Source organism: Pelophylax lessonae, assembly GCF_965119305.1.
Source record: "Pelophylax lessonae genome assembly, chromosome: 1".
Taxonomy (NCBI): Eukaryota; Metazoa; Chordata; class Amphibia; order Anura; family Ranidae; genus Pelophylax; species Pelophylax lessonae.
In genome coordinates this window covers 269,566,797-269,585,026 of record NC_138768.1, presented here as the reverse complement: position 1 = coordinate 269,585,026, position 18,230 = coordinate 269,566,797, and the positions used below count along the sequence as shown (strand labels likewise).

General features: G+C 42.0%; 1 protein-coding gene across 1 annotated transcript in view; it reads right to left on the bottom strand.

Annotated features, from left to right (window-relative positions):
- The window catches only part of LOC309544913 (uncharacterized protein), a 99,793-nt gene that overhangs the window by 62,230 nt on the left and 19,333 nt on the right, over positions 1–18,230 (bottom strand). The window contains exons 2-4 of the mRNA XM_082243920.1: positions 6,858–6,950; positions 4,013–4,173; positions 785–909 (exon numbers count right to left, since the gene is read on the bottom strand). Coding sequence (XP_082100046.1) covers positions 785–909; positions 4,013–4,173; positions 6,858–6,950 — 379 coding nt within the window. The remainder of the gene's footprint in view (positions 1–784; positions 910–4,012; positions 4,174–6,857; positions 6,951–18,230) is intronic.

Below are 18,230 nucleotides of genomic sequence, written 5' to 3'. Positions count from 1 at the left end.
AATGAACACAGACAGCCTGTGTTCCTCCAATTTAGGATGATAGGTCTCTGTGTTGATTCCACAATTCCCTCCCATATACAGTTAGAAAACACTCATACTTAACCCTTTGATCACCCCTGGGTTAACCCCGTCCCTGCCAGTGTCATTATCACAGTAACAGTGCATACTTTTAGCACTGATTACTGTACTAATGTAACCAGTCCCCCCAAAAGTGTAAAAAATGTCAGTTAGGGGTCTGATATGTGCGCTGCAATCCCGCTAAAAATTGCTGATCGCCGCCATTACTAGTAAAAAAATAAATAAAAATGACATAAATCTTTCCCCTAGTTTGTAGACGTGATAACCTTTGCGCAAACCAATCAAAATACGATAATTGGGATTTTTTACCAAAAATATGTAGCAAAATACAAATTGGCCTAAAAGGATGAAAAACGTTGATTTAAAAATTGTTTTTTTTTTTTTTGGAATGTTATATAGCAGAAAGTAAAAAATATTGTTTTGTTTTTTCCAGAATTGTCACTCTTTTTTGTTTATAGTGAAAAAAATGAAAATCACACAGGTGATCAAATACCACCAAAAGAAAGCTCTATTTGTTGGGGGGGGAAAAAGCCCATCAATTTTATTAGGGTACAGCATCGCACGACCGCACAATTGTCAGTTAAACGAACGCAGTGCCGAATCGCAAGAAAATGGACTGGTCATTAAGGGGGCAAAACCTTCTGGTCCAGAAGTGGTTAATATTGCTTTTTTGCCACTTTTGTATATCATGTCATAAATTATTCACCTGAATTCACCCCAGCTAATATTCTTCCCAGTATGATCATCTCAAAAGACTTTGCAAGTTTGCTGAAACCACAGAGGACTGCTGACAGGACAATGAAAATGTTATTGATGAGCAGAGACTTCTTTCTGTAGAGAGAACATACTATTGCATAAGGATAAGGCAGCTATATTTTGGAAAATCAATCTCAAACTGGAATTTATATGAAAAACACAAAATACAGTATATTATATTTTGAAAATCCTTGTGTGGTTATCCCTTGGCCTCTCTGCGGGACAGAGCAACAAGTTTGCTTTAGTACACCTATCTCCAGAAGCACATACTCATCTTTCTGTCACTCCCCCAATCCATTTCATCAGCTGTACTTTCAGGAATAGAGTTGCATGAGACTTGTTCCAATACCTCTCATGTGACAGCATTTGTGCTTGGTCATTGGCTCAGTTCTGTCACATGGAAAGAGACCTTAGCCCTGTGTAAGCTCCCACTAGAGAAATTCTGAACACAAAAAAGGCCTGCTTTCCTCCACTCCCAGGGGCTGAGCAGCAAAGAAAAGGTGAGTATATGTCACTGGGAAGGAGGCAATAAAGCAAATGTGTTTTTTTGTTGTGCATTCTACATTTATTTGCTAAAATACAAAATATCCAATATGAAATATGTATAAGTTTACTGTTTTACTTTTATGTGGTAATTTATTTAGCGACGGTCATAATTTCAACACCCCTCTGCTACACTGCAGAGACAAGAAAATCTCTGCTACTTCCTGGTTAACCTTTTTGGAGGCGACGTGCGAAGCTGCATAGCTAAACCAAGAAATAAGTGTATGACCTGTCAGGTTGTGAAGTGAGACTGGTTATACAGAACAACATTTTTTTAGTAGATGAAATGTTTATGCATTTTATTTAGCTGTTACCTTGGTGTTCAACTTTAACCATTTCCCGGCATATTTACTGCGGCACGGTGGCTCTCCTGCGCAAACCGACGTAGGTCTACGTCGGTCGCCCGCTGAAAGCTAGGGGGTGAGTGCGCGCAGCCGGCTTCGCTCTCCCGCCCCCACTCGGCAGCGGGGAAGCCGATGCATGAGTCAGGCGGCTCCGCTAAGGGAGGACGGTCGGCTGTTGTAAACACAGCCGACCGCTCTTCTCACTGAAATGATCACAGAGCTCATGTGATCCTTCTATATAGGATCACATGTCTCTATTGATAACCCATAGGGTTAACCCCTTCCCTGCCAGTGTCATTATTACAGTAACAGTGCATATTTTTAGCACTGATTTCTGTAGTAATGTCATTGGTACCCCCAAAAGTGTCAAAAATGTCAGTTAGGGGTCCGATCTGTCCTCCGCAATGTCGCAGTCCCGCAAAAAATGGCAGATCGCTGCCATTACTAGTAAAAAAAAAAAACAATAAATAAAAATGACACAAATCTTTCCCGTAGATAGTAGACGCGATAACTTTTGCCCAAACCAATCAAAATACCCTTATTGCGATTTTTTTTTACCAAAAATATGTAGCAGAAAACATTGGCCTAAAATGTTAAATTTTGGATTTTTACATTTTTTTTTTTTTTTTTTAGAATGTTATATAGCTCATGTAAAAAATATTGTTTTCTTTTTTAAAAATTTTCGTTTTTTTTTTCTTTATAGCGCAAAAAATAAAAATCGCACAGGTGATCAAATACCACCAAAAGAAAGCTCTATTTGTGGGGAAAAAGGACCTCAATTTTATTTGGGTACAGCATCGCACAACCGTGCAATTGTCCGCTAAAATAACGCAGAGCCGAATCGCAAAATAGGGCCTGTCATTAAGGGGGAAAATCTTCCGGTCTTAACCACTTAAGCCCCGGAAGATTTTACCCCCTTCCTGACCAGGGGGTATTTTGCGATTCGGCACTGCGTGAATTTAACGGACAATTGCGCGGTCGTGCGACGCTGTACCTAAACGAATTTGACGTCCTTTTTTTCCCATTTTTTAACATTTTCGGCCAATTTGTTTTATGCTACATATGTTTGGTATAAAAAAAAAAAATCGCAAAAAGCGTAGTTTGATTGGTTTGCGCAAAAGTTATCGCGTTTACTAACAAAGGGAAAGATTTTTGTCATTTTTGTTGTTTTTTTTTTAACGCGTAATGGCGGCGATCTGCGATTTTTTTTGCGGTACTGCGACATTGCGGCGGACAGATCGGACCCTTGACTGACATTTTTGACACTTTTGGGGTTACCAGTGACATTTCTACAGTAATCAGTGCTATACATATGCACTGTTACTGTAAAATTACACTGGCAGTGAAGGGGTTAACTTTATTTGAGAGGGAGGGGTGGTGTGTGTCCCTAGGGGCGTGATTCTAACTGTGATTGGCTGTGGCTTGAGCTGTAGGAACAATGATCAACGGTCCTACATAGTAGAACCGTATGATCAGTGTTTCTACACAGGGGAGAATGACAGGCGGCTTGTTTACACTAGCCGCCTGCCTTTCTCCCTCTCCACCGACGATCGCCGAGTGACCGGCAGACGACGGGTCCGCCGGTCACACGCGTGGGGGGGGTCCGTGACCGCGCGGGATCGCGCCTCCGGCGGCGCGCGCTCACTCCCCAGAGCCTCACAGGCTAGCGACGTAGACCTACGTCGCTCTGCCTGTGAGGGGCTGACTGCCGCAGTAAATATACTGTGAGCAGTCGGCAAGTGGTTATAAAGTATATCACAGATTATATTTTAACAAACTCAAAGTAAATTTAAAGGTCCCAAATTCTGGTTGCGGAATAAGCCCTGCAAGCACCTCACGGCTTGACAAAAGTCAATTTAAAAATTAACTGATCCTAATGAAAATAACTGACCAAACAGCAACTGCTTCCCACAGATGCAGTTACTGTTCAGCAGCGTCCCTGCAGGTGCAGCTGCTGCCTGAATACAAGAGTCGGCAGTAGAAACACCTCCATTTGAGTTGTGTATGGCGGCTATAAGGGTTAACTCCCTATTTGCAAAATCTCTGCATTCCATAGCAAACACTCATTGTTTTATTGCAGGGATCCTCAAACTACGGCCCTCCAGCTGTTGCGGAACTACACATCCCATGAGGCATTGTAAAACTCTGACATTCACAGACATGACAAGGCATGATGGGAATTGTAGTTCCGGAACAACTGGAGGGCCATAGTTTGAAGACCCCTGTTTTATTGTTATAGCAGAATGCAATCTCAGATTTAAAAAGAAGGGTTATTTAAAATGCTACATTACCGTCCTAACTTGATAGCCATTGGACCGGCAAGCAGTGCTCCTAAGAACCCACCCAGCGGGTACACAGACACTATTATGGACCAGATTAGGGTGATGATCCAACTGTCTAGTTTTGATCCACTGCGTTCCAGCCATGTTTCATTCACAAATTTCTGAATATGCTGTAATAGTAGTGAGAAGAATATATTAAGTATTAAGACACTTGCATTTGACAGACAACATTAAAAATAAAACTGTAACTTCATAAACACTAGCTGTACATTGCATTCTTGCAGTGTAAAATAAAGAAGTGTGTGTGCTACTTACCCAATCGGACAATGCTCTTGTTACACACAGTAGCTAATACTTTCCCATGCATTATCATTCCTCCTAAGTCTAAAAGTGGGTACACACTATAAGAAAATCGTGCAAACGATTTTCTGGTTTTCCTTGAGGTTTCAAAACATGTCAAAACCGAGGATGGAAACAATGTATGAAAATTCTCGAACAAAGGCTATTTTTTTGTTGTTTATTGTTTTTGATTATGCGCAGTGTTTGGTATCTGATTTTTTCCATACAAAAACAGTATACATTTAGAGCCGGTTCACACTGAGGCGATCCGACTTGCCGGGGCGACCTGTGAAGTCGCGGTGCACAGCGCGCACCGCGACCTCAGAGCGACATGCATGGACTTCATATCATTGAAGTCAATGCAGGTCGCTCCAGGTGGCCCCAAAGTAGTACAGGACCCTTTTTCTAAGTCGAAGCAACTTGTATCACTCCTATTAGAACGGGTCCTGTGCTAATCTATGGCAGGCGACCCACGGCGATTTGTCAGGCGACCAAGTCGCCTGACAAGTCGCCCCAGTGTGAACCGGCTCTAAATGAAAATCGTTTGTTTTGTTCACATATGAGAAAAATTTTGGAGTTTGTCCCTTTGGAAATTTTCGTTTGGAAAGTCTGAATGGGATGTCAAAAGTTGTGTACACACAAAATATACGAAAATCAAATGGTCGTCCCTCATATGGAATTTTTCTTCTGATTTTCTCATGGTGTGTACCCAGCTTATTTCCAGCCAACAAAAAAAAAAGTTTTGGATAGTGGGGAAGGATTAGAGTTCCTCCGAGGTTTGATTGTTCCCTGGAGCTTCGTAATTTGTCCTCATTTACTGATTTATGGTGACATTGTTTCACCAGACAGGAAGTGAGGGAAAATCTGCATAATAGGCACAGGATTAAAAAGCTAACAGGAGTTCTATTAAAGCCCTATTAAAAAAAAAATATGTTTCTGGCTGTGCTGCTGTTGGTGATTTTCCCTCACTATCTGGTGAAACCATTGTAACTGGGACAGAAGTGAGGAACCAGCAACTTCCAAAAGGGGTTCTAATTTTTCTCCACTCTATACAAAACTGAAGAAAAAATGGCCTTGAATTTACTGAATAATGACAGCAAAAGTAAGCCTATTACAAACCTGGGCCATGAAACTAAACAAAAACAAGAAAGGGGCAAATAATTGTGAAGGATGAGTTTATTTAGAAAGTAAAAAGTTCAGTTGGTAAGGCAGGATAGGCTTCCTCAAAGAGATGAGTTTTCAGGGATAGCCTAAAGGTGGAGAGAAGTAGGAGAAAGATAGCCGGTGTTCCGTGAGAAAAGCATACCCCGTGAGAAATGCATACCCACGTCACTTCCTGTCAGGAACAGCTAAGCAGCGTAGCAGTGCGCATGCTCACAGCCCCGGATACGTAATGGAACAGCTGAGGAGCTGACTAGTGCGCATGCACGGAGGGTATGAAATGATAACGGCAGTGTGTGTAATGCGGCGGTTACATTAAAACAGCTGTGCTGCAATATGAGTCATCTCCGCTCCTGTCCCTGTCACTTCCCTGATCTTGGCTAGTAAATATAAAAGCGGCTCTCGGCTCCGTGATTTATCTTTTCATACACCCGCCGCCGCTTTTATATTTACTAGCCCAGATCAGGGAAGTAACAGGGATAGGAGCGGAGATGACTCATATTGCAGCCGAGCTGTTTCACTGTAAACGCCGCAACAGCTGAGGCGGTATAACGTTACACACACTGCCGTGAAAAATCCATACCCTCCGAGCATGCGCACTAGTCAGCTCCTCAGCTGTTCAATGACGTAGGTGCACTGGAAGTGACGAGGGTATGCATTTCTCACGGGTAGGTTTTTTTCACGGAACACCGGAAAGACAAAGGTAGGGCATTCCAGAGGATGGGAGAGGATTTGATGAAGTTCTGGAGGTGGGCATAGGAGAAGGTGACAAGGGATTAAGAAAGAAGAATGTCTTGGGGGCAGTAAAGAGGACAGTTTGGGTGATGTCTTGAGACAAGGTTGGTGATATTGCTTGGGACAGAGCTTTGTATGTTGTTAGTATTTCAAATTTCATTTGTTGGGCAAGTGAAATCCAGTGGAGGGGTGGCAGACACTGAACATCTGGAAAGATAGTTGAGTTTGGCAGCAGTATTTATGACAAACTGATGAAGGGATAGCATGAGTAGGTAGGCCAATGAGAAGGAAATTGCAATAGTCAAGGCAAATGCAAATCTTGATATTTCCTGCAAAAGTAATGTCTCATCCTGACCCTCTCTAATGGTCCTTTCATGTGGGTAACTTCACTGACCAATAAGTGGAAGAGAAGAGTGACAAGCTCAATATTTACAGTAAAAGTGAAGATCTACATATATATTTCTCTGACCATAGCAATATGGTTTACAGTAAAGGTACTCTCTGCCTTATATTTTCCCATGCTCAGTTTAAGTTGCCCAAGTTTGTGACAGATTTAGTTTGAGGTAACTGTAAAAAAAAAAACATTAGTATAACTTCTTTTTAGAAACTGCATACTCACAGTTGTGGGGGCATTGATTATAGTAAGGTTATAGCCATACTGAAAGGTGCCCCCAATGCCGGCAGCACACATAGTAAGAAGTAGCACCCATCCCTGAAACACATAAGAAAAAGCAAGGTGACTTAATTTATTGCAGAAATACAACCAGTTATCTGATGTAGCCAAATAAAAACACTTGAGCAATAAAGCCTCGACCAGCATCTACTTGCTTGTGGTGCACCTAGTTTACTTCTAATGAAGATCCCTGCAATTGTGATTTTTGTTGTAGGTTTCCGGTCATCCAAGCCAAAAGTCCAGTTAGATTTAGATAGTGACAACATCATTGGCACCTAGGCAATAGACATTGGCTGGGGGCTGCATTGCCCAATTGTTTTTACTTGGATATGTATTATAATTTGCTAACAATCCAAAATAAGACATTCCAAAGCTCTTTTGAAAGTGTATCTACAGGCAAAACATTTTTTATTTTTGGATAAGTTGGGGATAGGTTTTTATTGTGGTCTGTGCCCACAGTAGGGGCCATTCACCACACTATTTGTACTGGTGATCATTGTCCTTGAGAAAGAAAGTGAGGAGAAATCCAAAGCTCTCAGAACAAGGGGTGTAAGGAAATCTTCTAAAGTAGATACCTGGATAGGAGAATACATTTCGCTGTAGGAGATTTCCTCTAACTTTATGCTGTGTATCCAAGACTTATTCATGATGGGAAATACCCAATGGTACACAGACAGCACAAAAAAAAAAAAAAAAAAAAATCAGGCAGGCGCTTTATTACTTTCTTACTTTACAAAAAAAAATGTTTTGGCTATAAATACATTTTTAATTTGACCAAAGCTACAGAATGTCAATTAGTTACAATATATCTATGGTTATAGTATACTAACATCTGAACTGAGACCAATGGAGAAACAGCTCAAAACCTGGAACATGTCAATGAAAACATTCATCTAAATGGGTGTCAAAGAATATCTGTGACTATGACTATTTAACCATACTGGTAAGCTTAAAGCAGTATTAAACTCAAAAGCAAAGATTTATTACAGTATCTCACAAAAGTGAGTACACCCCTCAAAGTTTTGTAAATATTTTATTATATCTTTTCATGTGACAACACTGAAGAAATTACACTTTGCTACAATGTAAAGTAGTGAGTGTACAGCTTGTATAACAGTGTAAATTTGCTGTCCCCTCACAATAACTCAACAAACAGCCATTAATATCTAAACCACTGGCAACAAAAGTGAGTACACCCCTAAGTCAAAATCTCCAAATTGGGCTCAATTAGCCATTTTCCCTCCCCGGTGTCATGTGACTCCATGGTGTTACAAGGTCTCAGGTGTGAATGGGGAGTAGGTGTGTTAAATTTGGTGTTATCGCTCTCACTCTCTCATACTGGTTGCTGGAAGTTCAACATGGCTCCTCATGGCAAACAACTCTCTGAGGATCTGAAAAAAAGAATTGTTGATCTGCATAAAGATGGCCTAGACTATAAGAAGATTGCCAAGACCCTAAACTGAGATGCAGAATGGTGGCCAAGACCATACAGCGGTTTAACAGGACAGGTTCCACTCAGAACCAAAGAACCAAAAAAACAAATAAGTTGAGTGCATCTGCCCCGCGTCATATCCAGGGGTTGTCTTTGGGAAAATAGACGTATGAGTGCTGCCAGCATTGCTGCAGAGGTTGAAGGGGTGGGGGGGGGGGTCAGCCTGTCAGTGCTCAGACCTTACGCCGCACACTGCGTCAAATTGGTCTGAATGGCTGTCGTCCCAGAAGGAAGCCTCTTCTAAAGATGATGCACAAGAAAGCCTGCAAACAGCAGACTAAGAACATGGATTACTGAAACCATGTCCTGTGGTCTGATGAGGCCAAGATAAACCTATTTGGTTCAGATGGTGTCAAGCGTATAGCGGCAACCAGGTGAGGAGTACAAAGACAATTGTGTCTTGCCTACAATCAAGCATGGTGGTGGGAGTGTCATTGTCTGGGGCTGCATGAGTGCGTTCGGTACTGGGGAGCTACGGTTCATTGGGGAACCATGAATGCCAACATGTACTGTAACATACTGAAGCAGAGCATGATCCCCTCCCTTCGGAGACTGGGCCGCAGGGCAGTATTCCAACACACCTCCAAGACGACCACTGCCTTGCTAAAGAAGCTGAGGGTAAAGGTGATGGGCTGGCCAAGCATATATCCAGACCTAAACCCTATTGAGCATCTGTGGGGCATCCTCAAACAGAAGGTGGAGGAGTGCAAGGTCTCTAACAACCACCAGCTTCGTGATATCATCATAGAGGAGTGGAAGAGGACTCCAGTGGCAACCTGTGAAGCTCTGGTGAACTCCATGCCCAAGAGGGTTAAGGCAGTGCTAGAAAACAATTGTGGCCACACAAGATATTAACACTTGGGACCCAATTTGGACATTTTGACTTAGGGGTGTACTCACTTTTTTTGCCAGTGGTTTAGACATTAATGGCTGTGTGTTGAGTTATTTTAAGGGGACAGCAAATTTACACCGTTATACAAGCTGTACACTCACTACTTTACATTGTAGCAAAGTGTAATTTCTTCAGTGTTGTCACATCAAAAGAAATAATAAAATATTTACATAAATGTGAGGGGTGTACTAACTTTTGTGAGATACTGTATATTGCAGCTTACAAATTCTTAGTTGTGATGGCTGCATTCGTTCTATTTTTTAGGCTTTCTTTCTTCTATTTTCATCTGGTGATCCAGCCAGTAGGTTTGTTATTTTTCATAGAAAGTAGGTCTGTTGTTTATCATAACTGATCGGTGCTGTTTTAAGCCGTAGCAGTAGAAGGCTCCATTCACACTACCGCGACTTGTCAGGCGACTTGTCAGGCGACTTGTCAGCCTGACAAGTCGCGGTCCCTCGCGGTCCATTGACTGGTACAGGACCCGTTCTAATAGGAGCGACACAAGTCGCTCTGACTTAGAAAAAGGGTCCTGTACTACTTCGGGGCGACCTCGGAGAGACTTGCATAGACATTCATTATATGAAGTCCGTGCAAGTCGCGCAGAAGTCGCGGTGCACGGGACTTCTGTGGTCGCCCCCGAAGTCATGCAGAAGTCGTGCCGCTTCAGTGTGAATGCGGTCTAAGTCCCCCAGGTTTACACTCTGTATTTAGGTGCTGGCAGAGACAGAGCACATCTTGTTCTTATGTATAACATTATAGCAGACAAGTATCACCACACACGGTATTCAATACTGGTGAGAAGTAAATGAACCCCTCTGATATGTTTCACCCACATTGGGCTTAATCGTAGAGGTCCAGCCTATAAGTATGTTTAGTGCCTGTGACAGCAGATTTTGGACTTTGTTATACCATCAGTTTGAGACATTACTGAGAGTTGGTATCAAAAGCTGCATTTGATCTGCCAGTTAATATCCTTCTGCCCTGCTTCAAGTGGGTTTTTCATTCCAATAGATTTTTATGGAAATAGAAAACATGTTTGAAGCAAACCTATTTGAAGCAAAGAACTGCTCCTCAATATAGGTCCTTATTTTACTTTATCTCCTTGCTGGGCATACTTGGATATTACATGCTTAGATAAATGCCACTAACTCTGCCATATATTTCTGTATTTTGCAGTCATAATATTAGGCAGAAAATGGAATCATAATTTAAAAAGCAGTGAACTCCCTTAAAAGCATTTGCCAACCATCCGTATTAATGGGCACTTTGTACTTCCATTTCTTGCAGTCTACTGAGTAGGGCTGCGCATCTTTACTTACCTCACGATTCGATGCGATTACGATTATTAGGGTCGCGATTCGATACGATTCGATTCCGCGATGCATCACGATGCATCACGATTACTGCCCATGCCCAGCCCACTGCCCATGCCCAGCCCACTGCCCAACGGTTTTCAAAACTTTATAAAAAAAAACCCATCAAGCATTAAATAATCATTTTTATTTTCATTTGCTTTTAAAGGACACTCTTGTCAAACTACAGGAGAGGGTCAGAGATGTCACACTACAGGAGAGGGTCAGAGACTGCAGACACACTACAGGAGAGGGTCACAGACTGCAAACACACTACAGGAGAGGGTCACAGACTGCAAACACACTACAGGAGAGGGTCACAGACTGCAGACATACTACAGGAGAGGGTCAGAGACTGCAGACACACTACAGGAGAGGGTCAGAGACTGCAGATACACTACAGGAGAGGGTCACAGACTGCAGACACACTACAGGAGAGGGTCACAGACTGCAGACACACTACAGGAGAGGGTCACAGACTGCAGACACACTGCAGGAGAGGGTCACAGACTGCAGACATACAACAGGAGAGGGTCAGAGACTGCAGACACACTACAGGAGAGGGTCAGAGACTGCAGATACACTACAGGAGAGGGTCAAAGACTGCAGATCCACTACAGGAGAGGGTCAGAGACTGCAGACACACTACAGGAGAGGGTCAGAGACTGCAGATACACTACAGGAGAGGGTCACAGACTGCAGACATACTAAAGGAGAGGGTCAGAGACTGCAGACACACTACAGGAGAGGGTCAGAGACTGCAGATACACTACAGGAGAGGGTCAGAGACTGCAGAAGCACTACAGGAGAGGGTCAGAGACTACAGATACACTACAGGAGAGGGTCAGAGACTGCAGACACACTACAGGAGAGGGTCACAGACTGCAGACACACTACAGGAGAGGGTCAGAGACTGCAGATACACTACAGGAGAGGGTCAAAGACTGCAGATACACTACGGGAGAGGGTCAGAGACTGCAGACGCACTACAGGAGAGGGTCAGAGACTACAGATACACTACAGGAGAGGGTCAGAGACTGCAGACGCACTACCGGAGAGGGTCAGAGACTACAGATACACTACAGGAGAGGGGCAGAGACTGCAGACATGGTACAAGAGACGGCCAGCAGGTAAGTATAATAGCTTTTTTATTTTATAGAAAAAATAATAATAATACCCTTTAGTATCACTTTAACAAATCATTGCTGAGTCTTTTGGTAGCAACTTAGATAGAATGCAGGTCAACAACATCAATGAAAGAAAAAAAAAAAAGGAAGGCATTCTATCTACAAGTATACTACTTGTAGATAAGTGGATGTTTCCAGGTGGGAAAGTTTATAGGGAAATCTTAGGAAGAACTAGACAGAAAAAAGCCCCAATGTGATAGGCGAAGCAGTACACGGACTGGAGGTACAGCAGAGGTGGGGGATGGGCCACTTCTATGCTGCACTCACTCACTCCTCACTTACTTTTAGCATGACAGGCTGGTCTCTCATCTTCCGAGGACTCCTAGCAGTGCACCCCTCCTCCTCCTCCCCTCGCAGCTCATTTCCTGAAGCAGACTGTTTCTTCCGAGGGATGTGATGATAGCTGCAGCCATGTCTGTGTTGGCTTTGAGCAGGACTACACCCGCCCATGGGGGAGGTGAGAGGTACAAATTCCGAGGAAGGGGGAGAGCGTGGTGGGGGCGGCCCGTTGGTGTGCTGAGGCTACACACCATGCAATGAGAGGGCAACAGCGCCGGATGCAGCCAGGCCACCGCTGCATATTAATCCAGCAATGACACTTCTGTGGAGGGAGGGAGGAGCCAGGAATCGATTATTCAGGGTTCCCGCACTGATGCCGAATCGCGAAGGGTCGAATCGCGATGCATCGATCTTTCGATTATATTCTGCAGCCCTACTACTGAGGGACACAGGAATTTGTAGACTGTTGAGTTACACTGCCACCCTCAGTAGGAATTGGACAATGGCAACCAAAAATGACAATAGCCTGGTAAAACACCTACTTTCAGCATAGCTTCATTTTGTGGAAATGTAGTACAAAGAGCATGACCACAGACAAAGACAGGTGGGACCTTTGTCCCTCAATGAACTAGTTAATTTGATGGTAAGTACAAAAATCAAAGGGCAAACTGAAAGAACATATGCCCAAAGCTGGCAATAGAAGAGGCCTGAGCATCCACCTGGTAAAACATGAAAAACATGGAAAAAGTGTGAACAGAAGATCAGGTAGCAGCCTTGCAAATCTGGGAAATAGTGATTGATACCAAAAAGCCCAATGTGTGCTCACAGATTTGCTAGACATCTGCAAGGGATGGCTGCAACCCGATCCTTGAGACTGTAAGCTTAATGATGGTCTGTTTGATGCACCAAGAAGCAACTTTCTATGTACAAGGACAATGGAGGGAGCTCACCTTCTAATGAACTGGAGCCAGACAGAGGGATGGAAAAACTGAAATACTAAAACTACTTTAAGTAGGAGGGAAGTTCTGAGCCTCAACACTAACTTGTCCTTCTGTAAACCCAAAAAGGGTTCTTTACATGATAAGGCTATCAGCTCAGACACTTGGCTCCCAGAGGCCATGGCAACAAGGAACGCAATTTAATGGATAAGGGCAGAAAGGTAAATACCTCTAATTTGTTCAAAAGGTGATTTTTGAATCACTGTGAGAACAAGATTTAGATCCCATGGAGTCACAGGGAAGCATACAGTTGCAACCACAAAGGAAAAGCCCAGTACAAAGGCCTTGAAGAATGGGAGGCTAGCAGTCTCTGGAATAAGATCACAAGTGAAATCTGAAATCTGTCCCTTGATGGTGCTCAAGGACAAATGTTGATCCAGACCCATTTGCAGAAAAGCCAGGATTTGTCTCATAGAGAATTTTATTTGGGGAAAAGTTTCTTCTCTCGCATCAAGTATGCCTTTCATGTGCACAGGCAGACCTTATTCAGAGAATAACTCTGTATCTCAGGGCATGGGCTTCAACAGCCATGCCATTAAAGCCATAGCCTGTCAAGCAGGATCAGGTCAGAGTACCACATGTCTGCCAGTCAAAAAATACAAGGATCAACAGAAGACCCTATCTTATTCCTGCAGAGCAGACAAGGAAGGGGCTTCAGGGAAGGAAAAGCTGTACTGATCCAACAGAAACACCAGAAAGCGTACACTACTTCTGCCAGAGGATCCCTGTACCTGGAGGAAAAAAAAAAACCTGTCCAGTTTGTTGTTAAACCTCAAGGCCGAGAGGTTCACATCTGGTGTCCCCCATCTGTCACACATGTTCTGGAACACCTGTGAGTGTAGGAACCCTTTCTGGGCTGTAACCAACAGACAATGCTGGAATGTGAAGTTCTGAAAAGATCAGAATTCCTTCCACTTCTTGCTGTGGCAAAACTTCTGGTTCCTTTCTGATGACTGATGTATGCCTTGCTGTTTTCCAACTGAATATGGTTACAAACCAGAAGTGCTGAGAACCCACAGAAAAATGACAGAATCACTGATGTTCTGGAAAAAAATAGTGACATGCAAGTATGCTGTCTTGATCTTCACAGAGGTTGGAAAGTCTCCCTGCTGGAGAAAGGCTATGACAAACCCGGTGGATTCTGCGATCCTTCCCGGGCTGACCTCTAGGATTATTTTGCCGGGGTCAGGTGAGAATCTTTGACCCTGGTAACATTCTTGAAAAGGGTGTCCAGTGCAGTTGTGAAGGGATGCAATCCCTGGAAGGGCATTAAACAGTTGCTTTTACAAAACTGTTCTGCAGCTCAACACTTAAGCTCAACCAGAGTCCTCCTCATGAAGCTGAGGGTAAAGGTGATGGACTGGCCAAGCATGTCTCCAGACCTAAACCCTATTGAGCATCTGTGGGGCATCCTCAAACAGAAGGTGGAGGAGCCCAAGGTCTCTAACATCCATCAGCTCCATGATGTCATCATGGAGGAGTGGAAGAGGACTCCAGTGGCAACCTGTGAAGCTCTGGTGAACTCCCTGCCCAAGAGGGTTAAGGCAGGGCTGGAAAATAATGGTGGCCACACAAATATTGACACTTTGGACCCAATTTGGACATTATAACTTAGGGGTGTACTCACTTTTGTTGCCAGCAGTTTAGACATTAATGGCTGTGTGTTGAGTTATTTTGAGGGGACAGCAAATTTACACTGTTATACAAGCTGTACACTCACTACTTTCCATTTTAGCTGTCAGGATTATTGGGGGATTAAAGAAGAATAAAAATTGAATTATTATAGAGATTTTGAACAGTACAGCTTCCATCTTGTTTGGAGGTGAATGAAAGTTCATATATGTTCTTTTGCAAAATGTCTCTTACAAGAGAGTCTAGAATTTCAATAGAAGATCTCTGTCTTTCTTGGTCATAAATAAGAGGCCTTTATACATCTCATCAGATAAGAGTCAATTAGCGAGACACCATACTAGTCACCGTCCGATGGCTAGTCTAGCTTGTAATCTTATCTGTATATATAACAATGAACAATATAGTTCAGTATATTTCTTTTAAATGATTATTTAAAAATAAGTTTTAGAAAACATCATCATATGTAAGATGTATATTAACGATAATACATTGTATTTTTATTATTGATAGAAGTGTGAACTTGGAATTTATATAATGTTAGATATATAAATATATATATACACATAAGTATACTTTTCTATTAAGTGTAAGGACATATGTGTCTTGTAACTAATTACTTCATTTTAAGGCATGTGGTAGGAGTGTTTATATAAGAATTACTTTGGACTGGGCTAGGTAATATAAATCCTACAAGCCAGACACTTTTCTTGACAGTATAAGACACAGCCAAGTGATTTAATTGCTTGAATCAGTCTTAGGTCAAAGGTTATCTTTAATAGTGGTCTTATTGTATGCTTTATACTGAATCTAATAAGCAATACAATACTGCCCCCTTTGGAGATATTACTAAATGCAGTCTTTGGGTAAAATGAGGTATTTCCAAAATAAATATATATATTGTATTAATAATTATCTTTATAAATGGTGTTACCAGATCCAATTCCTGCCAAGATGTGTGATAGAGTTTTTATGTTGCTTTTATGATTACTCTAAATATATAGAAATCATCCTTTAATGTTATTATCCAAAATATTGGGTTATTAGGAGAGGCGTGACTATGACCTCACCAGTTAATGGATAAGAATGTCCCAACCAATGGGAATAAAGTTTCATCCTTCTGGGTTTAACTTATGGTCATTTTAATAGTCCTTTGTTCAATACAATATAAAAAAGAGAACCCAGATGTGAGAGACACATTACATTACTGACAACATTCATTACACCTACAACACACACACTACTCACATCCATATATATACTCATCTATACATACTCCATCTTGCTCCATCATTTATCTGAAACTTTGAGGGACGCCAAACGAAACTCCTCCCTAACTGGCCACCATTTTAAGAAGGCATCCATCTTAAGGACTCTGGTAACGACCATTTGAAGCTAGCAGCCATCTTAAGTTTGGTAAATATACCTTGCTGTTTATTTGATATTATTTAACAATTGTTTATTTCCTGCCTTATATGTTTTATATTGCATATTTAAGGGTAATAATATTACAGTCCCAGCCGTATAAACCATGGTAGATTTTTCTCTAAAAAACTGATTTTTGTTTTACACATTTTTATTAATATCAGATTTAGCGCAATATTTGTGATTTTAGTCTCCCGTTTTGCATAGCTTATTCTCGCTCCATCTGCAGTGGAGTGACTGTCGGCTGCGCAATTCGCAGACAATTGTGGTCTGATTATATAGAATACTTACCTATGGTTTATGCTATACCTGGAGAAAAAGTAATCTTGTTTTATTTTTACTTTCATTATTGAGCTACATATCACATTGCATTTGTTGTTTGAAGTTTGTATTTTATGTAAAGTTATCTTTTTGTGTCATTTCCAGTTTGATCATTTGTCTTGTGAATAAATATTCTTATATATCCCTTACTGTAGACTATACTCACAAAGATTGGCATATGCTTTTAAAAATAAATTAATCGATTAAAAAGAATGTTACATATTGATTTGTGGAAATAAGTTGAGATTCTCCTACCTTACAGATCTTTGCTTATTGACATAAATAGACACTGTTATATTCAGAGCAGTATAAATATTCTGACAAAGCAAAGTATTATTTCTTTAGTGTTCTCACATGAAAAGATATAGTAAAATATTTACAAAAATGTGAGGGGTGTATCTGTGAGATACTGTATATATAAATAAATAAATATATATATATATTTGTAGTAAGATTGGGGTGGTTAGACTCAAGCAGTAGCTGTGTTTTCAATGAGTTGAGCCAGTCCAAAACTGTATTTTTAAGGACATGGCAGCCCACTTTTATTTAAAAACAAGTCAAAAATTCATACATGTATATCTTCCCATGCAGGGGGTTCTCACAATCACTTTGAAAACATAACTTCCGCCTTCTGGCTCTCCTATAGCAGCTTTACTGCTTCTAGTACCTCTGCAAGGGTTTTCCAGACCATCGAACATCTTTGGTCTTCCTGACCATCAAACACATTCCAGTGGTAGGCGCAGACACTGAACTTTGGCTCTGCATCTTTCCTTGCAGCCTGCACTTCTCTCTGTACAGTGGCCTCCCTGCTTCTGTCCCACCTGGACTCCTCTCTCAGTACAGCTTCTTTGCTGCTTCCGTCCAACACGGACTTCCTCTGTCCCAACCCGTCCTTGATGCACGACAGTATCTCACAGGGCTCCCTTCACACACATTGACCTCCCTCAGGAGGGTGGGGCCCTGAGCTCTAACTCTGGCTCTATTATGAAGCCAGCCAACACCCGAACAATCATTGTGCCAGCTTCTCCAAAAATCTGGCATCAACCACCAATCTTTTGAGTAGCACGGGGTCCCACTGCTACAATATATATATATATATGTAAATATTACATCGGTCCCTGCCCTCTTGGGGCTTACAATCTAAGGTCCTTAATTCGCATTCATACATACACATACTAGGGCCAATTTAAACAGAAAACAAACTACCGGCATGTCTTTGGAGTTTGGAAGCCCATGCAGGCGCAAGGAGAACATGCAAACTCCATGCAGGTGGTGCCATGGTTGGGATTCAAACCAAGGACCCTAGTGCTGCCAGGCAGAATTGCCAGCCACTTAGCCACTGTGCTGCCCTTCTGCAGTAAACCAATGGAAAGTTAAGATTTTAAATAGCACCCAAAAATCCTAGTAATGTGGTAGCTATTGATGAGGGTCACACCTGGCATGGTGCCATGGCTCTGAACCTAGAAAGTGCTCCATAGCTAACTAACACAGTAACTTAGGTCTATAAAGCACAACAATGCAGAGTCTCATTGATGATATTCTACACTAGCCCTGCAATTGTCCAGTTCAGCAAGGTCTGGAAATGGCTTCCAAAGCTGCCTCTGATAAAATGCTGATTCAGATACCTGTGTATAAAGACCAGCTCAAGCAGCTTGTAGGTATCTTTATTGTAAAAAAAAAAGTTCACCTTGAATAATGAAAAAAACTAGCAAAACAATGCAGACGCTGCTCAGCAGAGCAGAGA